General features: G+C 72.2%; 1 protein-coding gene across 2 annotated transcripts; it reads right to left on the minus strand.

The window, feature by feature from the left end:
• Positions 1–248: 248 nt before the first annotated feature.
• Positions 249–13,934, minus strand: SHKBP1 (SH3KBP1 binding protein 1). Of its 2 annotated transcripts, XM_039510987.1 has the most exons (17): positions 13,385–13,934; positions 12,799–12,844; positions 10,406–10,479; positions 10,056–10,114; positions 8,489–8,569; positions 7,666–7,836; positions 7,262–7,352; positions 6,621–6,811; positions 6,396–6,511; positions 5,984–6,071; positions 5,473–5,589; positions 4,890–5,060; positions 4,114–4,269; positions 2,540–2,636; positions 2,089–2,267; positions 1,442–1,574; positions 249–1,288 (listed from the first exon to the last, which is right to left on the minus strand). In XM_039510987.1, the coding sequence occupies exons 1-17, from the start codon at positions 13,402–13,404 to the stop codon at positions 754–756; spliced, it is 2,325 nt and encodes a 774-aa protein (XP_039366921.1). In that variant the 5' UTR covers positions 13,405–13,934; the 3' UTR covers positions 249–753. The 2 variants fall into 2 exon arrangements, with proteins under 2 accessions (XP_039366921.1, XP_039366920.1); XM_039510986.1 differs by lacking the exon at positions 13,385–13,934 and having other exon boundaries at positions 12,799–13,350.
• Between the last annotated feature and the right edge of the window lie 785 nt (positions 13,935–14,719).

Here is a 14,719-nt window from a genome sequence, read left to right on the forward strand (position 1 = left end):
TTCCGCCACAGATCCCCCAGGGCCCGGCTCCTCTCCCCGCACGGCCCGGACCTGGCTGTGGGGCCAGTAATGGCCGGGGCCCACCCAGGCGTGCCAGGGAGCCGGGCCTGCCCCACGCCGGCTGCCGAGCGAGAGGCCTGCAGCCCAGCCAAGCCCTCCGCTGCCAGGAGAGGGGGCGAGTTCGGAACCCAGCACCACTGATGTCGCGCGGGGGGCCGGCCCCCCAGACACACACACGCAGGCAGGTGGAGTGTGGGGAACGCGGGTGTATTTGCCTTGGAAGCCGCACCTGGGCCCCACCCCTGGCACAGCGCCCCCTTATTTCTGCCAATAGGCTTTGGCTTGCTGTGGGGTGGGAGGAGCCACCAGGCTTAGGCCCCGCCCACCAGCTGGGACCTTTTCCCACCTGCAGTAGGATTTCCCCTCCTGGGCCCAGCTGCCCCGGGCCAGCGAGCCGGAGCTGGCACCTGAGGGGCCCAGCGAGGGGGCGGAGGTAGCCCCCGGGAGGAGGGACGCCAGCGAATCCATTGCTCTGTGACCAGAGCGTGATCCTGCCTTGGGCAGGGTGCCCGGCCCGCCCCAGCAGGGCACGGCTGCAGAGGGCCCCTGGCTTGCTGCAGGTCCCGGGGTGGCCGAGTCCGAGGCACTGGCAGGCCGGCCGAGCTGCGCAGAGCCTGAGTCGGGCAGCGGGCGTAAGGCCTCTGTGGTGAGTCAGTCACGGCCAGGCCGGAGTCCCCGGCCCCTCCGCGGATGCTAAAACGAGGTCTCGTTGAGCTGGGCTTTGGGCGCTGCCAGCGGGACGATAGGCAGGGCCTCGCTGGCTGCCGAGGGGGAGGAGGAGGAGCCGGACCCCGGCAGGGCGGGGGGCAGGGTCCTGACAGAGGGGGTGGGGCTGGCTCCGGGGGGCCTGCGGGCTGGCATGCCGGGGGCACGTAGCAGGACCCTGCCCTTGGCTCCAGGCTCCCCGGCTGGGCCAGGCCGCCTGCCCTCGAGCCCGGAGGAGCGGGCCAGCTCGTGGCAGCGCTCGACGAAGCTGCCCCCCCCACGCAGCCCGTGGGGAGCCCGGGGGTCGCCGTCCGGTCCCTCTGCTGGCCGCCGGGGGCAGGGCTCCGGCGCAGGGCCCTCGCCGCGGTTCAGGGAGCTCTGGCTGGCCGTCAGCACCGGGAAGGGGCCCTCACGGGGTCTGGGCAGCAGCAGGCTTGCGCGGGCAGAGCTCAGCAGGAGCCCAGGGCTGGCAGCCCCCTTGGCGGGTCTGTCTCGGGCACCGTCGCTCCCCTGGGACTGGAGGCTGTCGGGAGAGGAGAGGGGCCGGGTGTCAGGCAGCCAAGCGGGCAGAGCTCACGCAGAACCAAGCGGGCTGACTTGAGTGCCCGGCTGGGAGGCACCAACGCGTGGGGTCTGGTATGACCAGGCCCGCAGCCCTGGGCACCCGCCCCCGTACCTGGTGCTGGAGGCCTGGGGCGTGCCGGGGTGAGCGAAGGAGCAGGCGGGGCTCATGTCCGGAGTGCGCGTCAGGGCCAGGTCGCACTGCTCCAGCTGCTGCAGCAGCTCCTCCTCCGACAGGCCCCCCACCTCTGAAAGAGGGGGCAGAGCACGGGTCAGGCCGGCCACGCGCCTGGGGGGACAGAGTGTCCCAGAAGGGAGCGCTGGGGGTAGCACCCCACACTGCCAGGACAGGGGCCATGGGGGATGGGAGGGGTCGGTCCCTGGGTTCCCATGGTGATGGGAGGGGGGCAGTCCCTGGTTCCCATGGTGAGAGGAGGGATCAGCAGGGTCAGGCGCTGGGTGCCACGGTGATGGGAGAGGGGGGTCACTGGGTTCCCATGGGGGATGGGAGGGGGTCGGTCCCTGGGTCCCATGGTGACGGGAGGGGTCGGTCCCTGGGTTCCCATGGTGACGGGAGGGATCAGCAGGGTCGGTCCCTGGGTTCCCCTGGTGATGGGAGGGGGTCGGTCCCTGGTTCCCATGGGGAATGGTGGCGGTCGGTCCCTGGGTTCCCATGGTGACGGGAGGGGTCGGTCCCTGGGTTCCCATGGTGACGGGAGGGGTCAGTGGGGTCAGGCACTGGGTCCCCCGGCGATGGGGTACCTGGCGGCTTGCCCAGCATCTCCATGGCGGTGGTGAGGTCCCACATCTGGAGGCTGCCGTTGGCGTGGCCCGTGAAGAGGTAGCGGCGCGGCCGGGAGCCGATGCGGCTGGAGCCTTCGCACTCGTGCACCGTGAAGGAGGTGATGGCCGTGCTGTCCACGGAGCGCACCTCGCAGATCCTGGGGCAGGGGGCAGAGCGGGAGCTGGGGACCAGGACACCTGGGTTCCACCCCCCGGCTCAGCCACAGGCCTCCAGTGCCCGTCTCCCCCTTTGTACAGCCGGGAGAACAGCAAGGCCCCGTCGCCCCCCTCCCTCGGGGCCCCTGCACCACGGAGCCTCCCCCGCCAGATGCCGCGCCAGCAAAGGGGGGCACCCGCGAGTCACGTGACCCCACCCCACCACTGGCCGGGCCGTGTGGCCCGTGACCCAGGCTTGGGGGCCCCCAGGCACCTCTTGCCGGTGGAGGAGAGACGCACGAAGACCTGGCTGGCATCCGGAACCACCTTCTGGATGAAAACCTGCTGGTCGTCCCGCTCCCCGAAGGGCCCTGCCGAGAGCCGCCAGTCAGTGTCCCTGGCCTCCGCTCTGGGGGCAGGGACACGCCCGCCCCTCTGCCCCCCAGCGCCACCACCCTGTTCCTGAGCACCGTCACCACGCCCCCTGCCCCCAGCGCCATCGCCTGCCCCCAGCACCATCGCCCTGTCCTGCCCCCAGCAGCGCCACCACCCCATTCCCGAGCACCGTCACCACGCCCCTGCCCCCAGCACCATCGCCTGCCCCCCAGCACCATCGCCCTGTTCCCGAGCACTGTCACCGTCACAGCGCCACCACCCCATTCCCAAGCACCGTCACCACGCCCCCTGCCCCCCAGCGCCATCGCCTGCCCCCAGCACCATCGCCCTGTTCCCGAGCACTGTCTCCGTCACAGCGCCACCACCCCATTCCCGAGCACCGTCACCACGCCCCCTGCCCCCAACGCCATCGCCTACCCCCCAGCGCCACCACCCTGTTCCCGAGCACCGTCACCACGCCCCCTGCCCCCCAGCACCATCGCCTGCCCCCCAGCGCCACCACCCCATTCCCGAGCACCGTCACCACGCCCCCTGCCCCCAGCACCATCGCCTGCCCCGAGCACTGTCACCGTCACAGCGCCACCACCCCATTCCCGAGCACCGTCACCACGCCCCCTGCCCCGATCGCCATCTCCTGCCCCCCAGCGCCACCACCCCATTCCCGAGCACCGTCACCACGCCCCCTGCCCCCAACGCCCTCGCCTGCCCCCCAGCGCCACCCCCCCATTCCCGAGCACCACCACGCCCCTGCCCCCAACGCCATCGCCTGCCCCCCAGCGCCACCACCCCATTCCCGAGCACCGTCACCACGCCCCTGCCCCGCCATCGCCTGCCCCCCAACGCCACCGCCCCATTCCCGAGCACCGTCACCACGCCCCCTGCCCCCCAGCACCATCGCCTGCCCCCCAGCGCCACCACCCTGTTCCCGAGCACTGTCACCGTCACAGCGCCACCACCCCATTCCCGAGCACCGTCACCACGCCCCCTGCCCCCAGCGCCATCGCCTGCCCCCCAGCGCCACCACCCCATTCCCGAGCACCGTCACCACGCCCCCTGCCCCCAGCACTATCGCCTGCCCCTAGCACCATCGCCCTGTTCCCGAGCACCGTCACCACGCCCCCTGCCCCCAGCACCCTCGCCTGCCCCCAAGCACCATCGCCCTGTTCCCGAGCAGTCACCATCACAGCGCCACCACCCCATTCCCAAGCACCGTCACCACGCCCCCTGCCCCTAGCGCCATCACCTGCCCCCCAGCACCATAGCCCTGTTCCCGAGCACTGTCACCGTCACAGCGCCACCACCCCAATCCCGAGCACCGTCACCACGCCCCTGGCACTGTCACCGTCACAGCGCCACCACCCCATTCCCGAGCACCGTCACCACGCCCCCTGCCCCATTACCTCCCAGCACCTTTGCTCCAACCCCCTCCCGCCCCCCAGCGCCATCACCCACCGATGTCGGTGCCGGCGCTGCAGCCTGCGTGCCCATCGAGGTCCTCCAGGGACAGGATCTTGAAGGAGGCCAGCGGGGTGGAGCCCGGCTGCGTGGAGATCATGCCGCGGAAGCGCGTCACCGTCCAGGTGCGGACATGGTTATTATCGGCACAGACTGGAGGCCGGGGGATGGATTCATTTCACCAAAGGCTCCCTGCACCCCACTGCCTAAGGTGCTCCCTGCCCCCCGCCATGAACAGGACAACAGCTGGAACTAGGCCCCGTGCCCCTCCCGACCCACAGCCCCCGCTACCCCAGCCCCGAGTCCCCCTCCCTCCCCCCAGCCCAGCCGGTGCCCTTCCCTCCCGACCCACAGCCCCTGCTACTCCAGTCCTGGGTCCCCCCAGCCCAGCCAGTGCCCCTCCCTCCCGACCCACAGCCCCTGCTACTCCAGTCCTGGGTCCCCCCAGCCCAGCCAGTGCCCCTCACTCCCGACCCACAGCCCCTGCTACCCAGTCCTGGGTCCCCTCCCTCCCCAGCCCAGCCAGTGCCCCTCCCTCCCGACCACCATCCCCTGCTACTCCCGCCCCGACTCCCCCTCCCTCCCCCCAGGCCAGCCAATGGCCCTCACTCCCGACCCGCAGCCCCTGCTAGCCCAGCCCTGGGTCCCCAGCCCAGCCAGTGCCCCTCACTCCCGACCCACAGCCCAGCCCCGGTCCCCCTCTCTAGGCCAGCCAGTGCCCCTCCCTCCCGACCCGCAGCCCCCCCGTTGCCCGGCCGGACAGCAGCACCCACCCGAGATGAGGTGCTTCTCGGACAGCATGATCCTGGTGACGGGGCTGCGGTGGACGGTGAAGGTCTGGAAGAGCTGGGGCCCCGAGCCCACCGTCTCCGGGTGCTGCACGATCACCCGCACCGTCCCCGAGCTGGTCCCGTAGGCAATCTCGATCCAGTTCCCGCTGTCGCCTGCGGGGCCCCAGGTCAGCCGGGCAGAGCTCCCCCACCCCGCCCGGGTCACGGCCCAGCCCGAGCCACAGGTCAGTGGGGGGCAATGGGGAGAGGACTTGGAACATCCAATGCACTATAGGAACCACAGCCAGGGGGCTGGGAGCCAGGACTCCTGGGTTCTCCCTGCTCTGGGAGGGGAGTGGGGTCTACTGGTTAGAGCAGGCAGGGCTGGGAGCCAGGACTCCTGGGTTCTCTCCCCCGCTCTGGGAGGGAAGGGGAGTGTAGTGGTTAGAGCGGGGAGGTCAGGGAGCCAGGACTCCTGGGTTCCGTTACTGACTCCCTGGATGTCTGGGGACAGTCCTTTTCCTTCTGGGGCGTGGGGCTGACCCCTGGATTCTGGGGCAGGGTGAGGGTGGGGCAGGCCTCTTACTTGTCTTGGGGGTGAGGTAGACGCTGAGGGCGGTGACGGCGTCCTCCGAGGGGTCGCGGTACAGCTCCGTCACCAGCAGGTCGTTGTCCTTCATGCGCAGGGGGAACTTCTGCACATCTGGGGGGGGCACGGACGTCAGCCCAGCCCCAGCACCTGCAGCCCCCTGCCCCCGTCAGCCTGGCGGGGCCAGAGCTAGCCCCAGGCTACCCGCAGGGCCCACCCCCAGCCTGGGGCCCTGCCCCTAGGCAGCAGCAGGGCTTGGCGAGGGCAGCGCCGGCGGGGGGTGTGTGTGTGTGTGTCTGAAAGAGGCTCCGCCCCCATCACCACGCAGCCTAGTGGTTAGTGCACCAGGCTGGGACGCAGGAGACCGGGGATCAGTTCCCTCCCGCTGGCACTGCATCTGCCTGACCCCCAGGCCCCCGTGCGGCTGGCAGAGCCGGGCCCTGGGGCCGGTGGGAGAGCGGCTGCCCCGCACCCCACGGCTGCACCCGCCCCGCCCCACCCCACTCACCCACGTAGTAGATGGAGCCATTGTGGCAGCCGAGCAGCAGGAAGGTGCCGGCCGCGTCGTAGCTGCTGATGGGAACCACGTCCTGGATCTGCCGAGAGGGAACCTGCTCAGGGCAGGGCCCAGCCCAGCCATGTCCCCCCATGGCCCTCCCCAGCTCCCCACCCCACGTGTCCCCCCCAACTCCCTGCCCAGACACACCCCCCACCAACTCCCTGCCCAGCCACACCCCCCCCAACTCCCCACCCAGCCACGTCCCCCCGCGGCCCATCAGGCTCACCCCACGTCACCCACCAGCTCCCCGCCCCACCCAGCCATGCCCCCACGACCCTCCCGCTCACCCAGCCATGCCCCCCACGACCCTCCCGCTCACCCCACATCCCCCCGGGGCTCCCCACCCAGGTGCCCCCCTCACCTGCCAGTGCTTGGTGACCGCGTTCCAGACGCCGATCTTGCCCGTGTGGCTGGTGGCGATGAGCTGGCTGCCCACGAAGAAAAGCGCCTCGACCGGGACGCCCAGGTGGAACACGCCTGGCCGGGGAGAGAGCCGTGAGGGGGCTGGGCCTGAGGGACAGCGCCCCGGGGCCCCCCCTCGCCGAGCTCCCCCCAGCCCCCCACCCATCAGCTCCTGCCCCCTCACCAATCTCGCTGCCGTTGCCATCGGCCGGCAGGGCCCAGAGGATGATCTCGCTGCAGGACGCCACGGCCACCATCTTGTCCTGCTCGCCCAGCGACCCGCCCAGCACCTTGGCATTCAGGGCCACCCGCTCGATCAGCCAGTCCAGCCGCGGGCTGCAGAACACCTGCTGCCAGCCCGACGTCTCCTTCATCCTGGGGCAGAGCAGGCGTCAGAGCGGGGCTCCCCCCGGCAGGCAGGGCCGGGCCCGGCAGTGCAGGGCTCCCCCCGGCAGGCAGGGCTGGGCCCGGCAGTGCGGGGCTCCCCCCGGCAGGCAGGGCTGGGCCCAGCAGCGTGGGGGGGGCGGGGGGCTCCCCCCTGGCAGGCAGGGCCGGGACCAGCAGCGTGGGGTGGGATGGGGGGCTCCCCCCGGCAGGCAGGGCCGGGCCCAGCAGCGCGGGGTGGGGGGCTCCCCCCGGCAGGCAGGGCCGGCCCCGGCAGTGTGGGGGGTGGGATGGGGGGCTCCCCCCGGCAGGCAGGGCCGGGCCCGGCAGCGCGGGGGGTGGGGTGGGGGGCTCCCCCCGGCAGCGCGGGGCGGGGGGAGCTCGGGGGCCCATGCTCAGAGGGACCCCGCGGGCAGGGAGGCAGGAGGCCTGTGCTCGTACCTGTAGCAAACGAGGAACTGGGCGTAGGCCACGGCGATCCAGTTGTGGTGCCCACAGACGATTCGGACCATGCCAGGGTCACTGGCCGGCCCTGGGGCGGGAGAGCAGAGACCAGCACAAACGAGGAACTGAGCACGGCTCAGACGCGCCCAGCAAATCAATGAGAGAACCCAGGCGTCCGCCCCCACCCCGCTCTAACCACTAGCCCCCACTGCCCTCCCAGAGCCAGGGAGAACCCAGGAGTCCCGGCTCCCAGCCCCACCTCCCCAGCTGTAACCACCACCCCCCACTGCCCTCCCAGAGCTGGGAGAGAACCCAGGAGTCCTGGCCCCCGCCCCCAGAGCAGGCAGCCGGAGAATGACGAGCTCCCCAGACCCGGCCACCGCCCCGAGGCCCCCGCGTACCTGCCCCGAGGCCCCGCTCCTCCAGCAGGCGTCCCAGCAGCCCGGCCTGGCCCAGGGTGGGGGGCAGGGTGTTGCTGCGGCGAACCGGGGCCCTCTCGGCGGCGCTGTGCAGCCGGGCGGCCACCTGCGGCCCTGCCACGCTGTGCCGGTTACGCCGCTTGGCGGGGAACACTGCAGGGGGGCCAAGGGGACCATGAGAGCTGAGCTGAGCCCCCCCTGCCCCGCCCAGCCCGTCTCCACCAGGGCCGGCTGTAGGGGGTGCGGGGCCCAATTCAAAGAGTTTCGACGGGGCCCGGGCAGGGATAAAACCCCGTGGGGCTTGTGCTCACTGGGCGGCCCTTCGGCGGCGGGTCCGGCACTCGCTCCCCAAGTGCCGGCGAAGGCCCGGAGAGAGCGACGGCCCCGCCGCTGAAGTGCCGGCGAAGACCCAAAGCGCCGCCAGGTGAGTACAAATTCAAATGGCGCCTCTAGCCAGGGAAGGGATTGTCACTGGGCGCGGGGCCGGATTCAGGGGAACTGGTGGAATCGTCCTAAAGCCGGCCCTGGTCTCCGCCCACACCCAGCCCCTCCCCCGCCCAGGGCATCTCCGCCCACACCCAGCCCCTCCCCCGCCCAGGGCATCTCCGCCCACACCCAGCCCCTCCCCCGCCCAGGGCATCTCCGCCCACACCCAGCCCCTGCCCCGCCCAGGGCATCTCCGCCCACGCCCAGGGCTTCTCTGCCCACACCCAGCCCCTCCCCCATCCAGCTTGTCTCTGCCTCCACCCTCCCCATGGCAGCCAGCCCCCCACCTCTGTCACCCGGCCCGGGGCGCAGCACCCACCTGGCGGGGGCAAGTAGCCGTTGAAGAGGACGCTCCCGCAGGCCGAGCGGTCCAGCTCCTCGCGCAGCTGCAGGCGACGCACTGGGCAGGAGGGGAGGGGGGGCTGCAGCCCCCACCGACCGGCCCCCCCGCCCCCCCGCCCTGGAGCAGCCCCACCTTCCCCGCACAGCACAGGCCCATTCCCACCCCTGCCCCAGCCCCCAGCCCCCACCCCCGCGCTGCACCCAGTCCTCCTCCTCCTCCTCCTAAGCGGGTGATCCCTCCTCCTCCCCCTCACGCCGTACCCAGCGGGGTGATCCCTCCTCCTCCCCTCACGCTGCACCCAGCAGGTGATCCTCCCCCCGTGCTGTACCCAGCGGGTGATCCCCCTCCTCCCCCCTCACGCACCCAGCGGGTGATCCCACCCCACGCTGTGATCCTCCCCGTGCATACCCAGCAGGGTGATCCTCCTCCTCCTCCTCACGTGCCCCAGCGGGTGATCCCTCCTCCTCCCCTCACGTACCCAGCGGGTGATCCCACCCCACGCTGATCCTCCCCGTGCTGTACCCAGCGGGGTGATCCCTCCTCCTCCTCCTCACGTCGTACCCAGCGGGGTGATCCCTCCTCCTCCCCCCGTGCTGTACCCAGCGGGGTGATCCCTCCTCCTCCCCCCGTGCCGTACCCAGCGGGGTGATCCCTCCTCCTCCCCCCGTGCTGTACCCAGCGGGGTGATCCCTCCTCCTCCTCCTCACGTCGTACCCAGCGGGGTGATCCCTCCTCCTCCCCCTCACGCCGTACCCAGCGGGGTGAACCCTCCTCCTCCACCTCACGTGCACCCAGCGGGTGATCCTCCTCCTCCTCCTCACGTCGTGCCCAGCGGGTGATCCTCCTCCTCCCCGTGCTGTACCCAGCGGGGTGATCCCTCCTCCTCCCCCCGTGCTGTACCCAGCGGGGTGATCCCTCCTCCTCCCCCTCACGTCGTGCCCAGCGGGGTGATCCCTCCTCCTCCCCCCGTGCTGTACCCAGCGGGGTGATCCCTCCCCGTGCCGCACCCAGCGGGTGACCCTCCCCACGCTATGATCCCTCCCCGTGCCGTACCCAGCGGGTGACCCCTCCTCCGTGCTGTACCCAGCGGGTGATCCTCCTCCTCCTCCTCACGCCGCACTCCAGCGGGTGATCCCTCCTCCTCCCCGTGCTGTACCCAGCGGGTGATCCTCCTCCTCCCCGTGCTGTACCCAGCGGGTGATCCTCCTCCTCCTCCTCACGCCGCACCCAGCGGGTGATCCCTCCTCCTCCCCGTGCTGTACCCAGCGGGTGATCCCTCCTCCCCGTGCCGCACCCAGCGGGGTGATCCCACCCCACGCCATGATCCCTCCCCGTGCCATACCCAGCGGGTGACCTTCCCCCCGTGCCGCACCCAGCGGGTGATCCTCCCCGTGCCGCACTCCAGCGGGTGACCTCCTCCCACGCCATGATCCCTCCCGTGCTGTACCCAGCGGGTGACCCCTCCCCGTGCTGTACCCAGCGGGTGACCCCTCCCCCCCCGTGCTGTACCCAGCGGGGTGACCCCTCCCCCCCCGTGCCGTACCCAGCGGGGTGATCCCATAGAACTCAGCTTCATGCAGCAGCAGGGAGATGTTGACGCCCCTGGAAAGACAGAGCGACACAAATGGTCTGGACAGTGGCCGGGATCGGAGCAGCACAAGGCGATGCCAGACCTGCCTGGGCCCGGATGTGTGGGAGCCCCCCGCTGCCCCGGGGCACAGGCCACACCCCACCACGCCAGGCGCAGCACAGACTCAGGACGCTGCCAGCAGACCCCCCCTTGCCCATTTCCCGGGCCACCGCTGAGGAGGGGGAGCCAGGGACGCCCCCGTGCTCTTGGAGAACCCTGGCACAGGGGGTCACCCTGCCCAGGGTGCCAGCGACCTGCCCTACCTGGGATCGAGCTCCTTGGTTCGCAGGAAGTTGAGAATAGGTGCAAAGACGGTGGGGTCTCGGTCGATGAAGATCTGGGGGGGCAGAGAGTGGGTCAGGGCAGACAGCCCTCCTGTCGGGAGCAGCACACGCAGCGCCCCACGAGCCGGACTCCGCGCGTCTCAGCCCACGGCCCTGGGAGCCCAGCAGGGCCCAGGCTCGCCCGAGGCAGTGCCACACGGGCAGGCGCCAGGGGTCGCTGTGGGGCAGGGAGCAGGGCAGGGGGCTCAGTGGGGGGGCGCCATGCTGCAGGGCGGGGGGCTCGGCAGGGGGCGCTCTCCCCTGGAAGGCAGGGCTGGCCGCAGGGCAGCACTAGGGGGCGCTGTGGGGCAGGGAGCAGGGCGGGGGACTCAGTGGGGGGGCGCTCTCCGCTGGAAGGCAGGGCTGGCCCCAGGGTGGCGCTAGGGGGCGCTGTGGGGCAGGGAGCAGGGCGGGGGGTGCTCTCCCCTGGCGGCAGGGCTGGCCCCAGGGCGGCGTTTGGGGGCACTGTGGGGCAGGGCAGGGGGCTCTGCGGGGGGCGCTCTCCCCTGGCGGGCAGGGCTGGCCGCAGGGCAGCGCTAGGAGACGCTGTGGGGTAGGACGGGGCTCAGCAGGGGCGCCTCCTGGCGGGCAGGGCTGGCCGCAGGGCAGCACTAGGGGGCGCTGTGGGACAGGACGGGGCTCAGCAGGGGCAGGGGGCTCCCTGGCGGGCAGGGCTGGCCGCAGGGCAGCACTAGGGGGCGCTGTGGGGGAGGACGGGGGCTCAGCCGGGGGCGCTCTCCCCTGGCTGGCAGGGCTGGCCGCAGGGCAGCACTAGGGGGCGCTGTGGGGCAGGACGGGGGGGCTCAGCGGGGGGCTCTCCCCTGGCGGGCAGGGCTGGCCGCAGGGCGGTGCTAGGGGGCGCTGTGGGGCAGGACGGGGGGGCTCAGCGGGGGGCTCTCCCCGGGCGGGCAGGGCTGGCCCCCTGGCGGGCAGGGCTGGCGCAGGCAGCACTAGGGGCGCTGTGGGGCAGGACGGGGCTCAGTGGGGGCCTCCTGGCGGCAGGGCTGGCCGCAGGGCGGTGCTAGGCGCCAGGGGCAGGACGGGGCTCAGTGGGGGCTCTCTGGCGGGCAGGGCTGGCCGCAGGGCAGCGGGCTCAGTGGGGGCCTCCCTGGCGGGCAGGGCTGGCCGCAGGGCAGCACTAGGGGGCGCTGGGCAGGACGGGGGCTCAGCGGGGGCTCCTGGCGGGCAGGGCTGGCCGCAGGGCAGCTAGGGGCGCTGTGGGGCAGGACGGGGGCTCAGCGGGGCTCTCCTGGCAAGCAGGGCTGGCCCCAGGGCGGTGCTAGGGGGCGCTGTGGGGCAGGACGGGGGCTCAGCGGGGGCTCTCCCCTGGCGGGCAGGGCTGGCCCCAGGGCGGCGTTAGGGGGCACTGTGGGGCGGGGCAGGGGGCTCAGCGGGGGCTCTCCCCTGGCGGGCCGGGCTGGCCGCAGGGCGGTGCTAGGGGGCGCTGTGGGGCAGGACGGGGGGCTCAGTGGGGGGCTCTCCCCTGGCGGGCAGGGCTGGCCGCAGGGCGGTGCTAGGGGGCGCTGTGGGGCTCAGCGGGGGGCTCTCCCCTGGCGGGCAGGGCTGGCCGCAGGGCAGCACTAGGGGGCGCTGTGGGGCAGGACGGGGGGCTCAGCGGGGGCTCTCCCCTGGCAAGCAGGGCTGGCCGCAGGGCGGTGGGGCAGGACGGGGCTCAGTGGGGCTCCCCGGGCGGGCAGGGCGGGCCGCAGGGCGGCGTTAGGGGGCGCGGGGGGGCAGGACGGGGGGCTCAGTGGGGGGCTCTCCCCTGGCGGGCAGGGCTGGCCGCAGGGCGGTGGTAGGGGGCGCTGTGGGGCTGGTCGGGGGGCTCAGTGGGGGCTCCCCTGGCGGGCAGGGCTGGCCGCAGGGCAGCACTCGGGGGCGCTGGGGGGTAGGACGGGGGGCTCAGTGGGGCTCTCCTGGCGGGCAGGGCTGGCCGCAGGGCAGCACTAGGGGCACTGTGGGGCGGGGCAGGGGCTCAGCGGGGGCTCTCCTGGCGGGCAGGGCTGGCCGCAGGGCGGCCCTAGGGGGCGCTGTGGGGCAGGACGGGGGGCTCAGCGGGGGGCTCTCCCCTGGCGGGCAGGGCTGGCCGCAGGGCAGCACTAGGGGGCGCTGTGGGGCAGGACGGGGGGCTCAGTGGGGGGCTCTCCCCTGGCGGGCAGGGCTGGTCTTTGAAAGCACAGAGCCCACTTGAGAGCTCTGGACAGACAAGGTGACCTCTAGGCTGCCAGACGCCTTGTGCCACTGGAGGACCCTTAATGCTGGGCTTGTGCTGATCTGACACGCGTGTACATGTAACATGGCTCCCGTGACCCGCAGCCACGGGGGTAACTCACCGCTCCCGTTTCATCCTTCAGGGTGGAGATCCGGCCACTCAGGAGGCTGGAATTTAAAGAGAGACAGAGGTGACTGCTGCTCTCCACAGCACAGCAGCACCTCTGAGCCCCACTCTGCATCGGGCCCCCGCGGGCTGGGGGTCACGCAGGCCCCGCCCGAGCAGAAAGGCAATTACAGAGCCCCAGCGACTCACTCAATAACCTCAGGGCTGAGACGCTGCGTCACCAGCTCCGCTTTGGCCAGAGAACAGGAGCGGCCAGAGCGGGTCAGACCAAGGGTCCATCTAGCCCAGTGTCCTGTCCTCCGACAGTGGCCAGTGGCAGGTGCCCCGGAGGGAATGAACAGAGCAGGGGAGCAGCCAGTGACCCAGCCCCTCGCCCCTTCCCCGCTTCTGGCAGACAGAGGCCAGGGACCCCATCCCTGCCCAGCCTGGCTAGTAGCCACTGACGGGCCTGGCCTCCAGGAGCTGTTCTTTCCTTTTTGAACCCAGTTATGCTCTTGGCCTTCCCATCATCCCCTGGCAGGGGGTTCCACAGGCCGACTGTGCGCTGGGTGTAGAAAACCCTCTTTTTGTCTGTTTTAAACCTGCTGCCTGTGAATTTCATCCTGTTCTGGTTCGTGTGTTAGGAGAAGGAGTAAATGACACTTGTTCACTTTCTCCACTCGTCATGATTTTATCAGCCCCAGTCTGATAGATCTCGCCTCACACAGCAGCCGGTCCAAACCCCTCAGCATTTTTGTTGCCCTTCCCCAACTGCAGCAGGTATTTTCTGAGACGGGCGCCCAGCTCTGCACGCAGCGTTCGAGGTGGGGGCGCACCGCGCATTTATATCGAGGCAATAGGATATTCTCAGATCTCTTCTTTCTCCCCTTCCAAAGGGAGCGTTTTCGGACTCCCTGATCTCTCGAGCGGTAACAGCTCATCCAGCTCCAGGGTTGTGTGTGCAGGGGGCTGCTGCTGGGGTTCGGCTACCCCCTGGGGTAGCCGTTGTATCGGTTCAGAGCAGACGAGGGGCCCCCCTGCAGGAACCCTGCGCCACGCTGGCCCTGCGGTGCCAGGGGTGGGGCACAGGACCCAACTCAGTCCCAGGGGAACCGACAGGCGAGTGCCCATGAGTCCTGCCCAACCCTGCCAACCAGCCAGGCGCCAGATCGCAGCTGCCTGGCCCTGCGGGGCCGTTGGCTCGGCGACACCAGCGGCAGGGCTGCCAGGAACCGGCCCCAGCTGGGCGGCGGGTCATGGGGCAGGGGCTTGCAACGGCAAACGGCAGAGACCCAGGGGCAGGGCCCGGCGCCCAGAGCTGGGGCAGGGCCCGGCGCCCAGAGCTGGGGGCAGGGCCCGGCGCCCAGAGCTGGGGCAGGGCCCGCGCCCAGAGCTGGGGCAGGGCCCGGCGCCCAGAGCTGGGGCAGGCCCGGCGCCCAGAGCTGGGCAGGCCGGGCGCCCAGAGCTGGGGGCAGGCCCGGCGCCAGAGCTGGGGCAGGGCGCCCAGAACTGGGGCAGGGCCGGCGCCCAGAACTGGGGCAGGGCCCGGCGCCCAGAGCTGGGGCAGGGCCCGGCGCCCAGAGCTGGGGCAGGGCCCGCCCAGAGCTGGGGCAGGGCCTGGCGCCCAGAGCTGGGGCAGGGCCCGGCGCCCAGAGCTGGGGCAGGGCCTGCCCAGAGCTGGGGCAGGGCCCGGCGCCCAGAGCTGGGGCAGGCCCGGCGCCCAGAGCTGGGGCAGGGCCCGGCGCCCAGAGCTGGGGCAGGCCCGGCGCCCAGAGCTGGGGGCAGGGCCTGCGCCCAGAGCTGGGGGCAGGGCCTGGCGCCCAGAGCTGGGGGCAGGGCCCGGCGCCCAGAGCTGGGGCAGGGCCCGGCGCCCAGAGCTGGGCAGGGCCCGGCGCCCAGAGCTGGGGGCAGGGCCCGGCGCCCAGAGCTGGGGGCAG

This window comes from Mauremys reevesii, linkage group 22, assembly GCF_016161935.1.
Source record: "Mauremys reevesii isolate NIE-2019 linkage group 22, ASM1616193v1, whole genome shotgun sequence".
NCBI lineage: Eukaryota > Metazoa > Chordata > Testudines > Geoemydidae > Mauremys > Mauremys reevesii.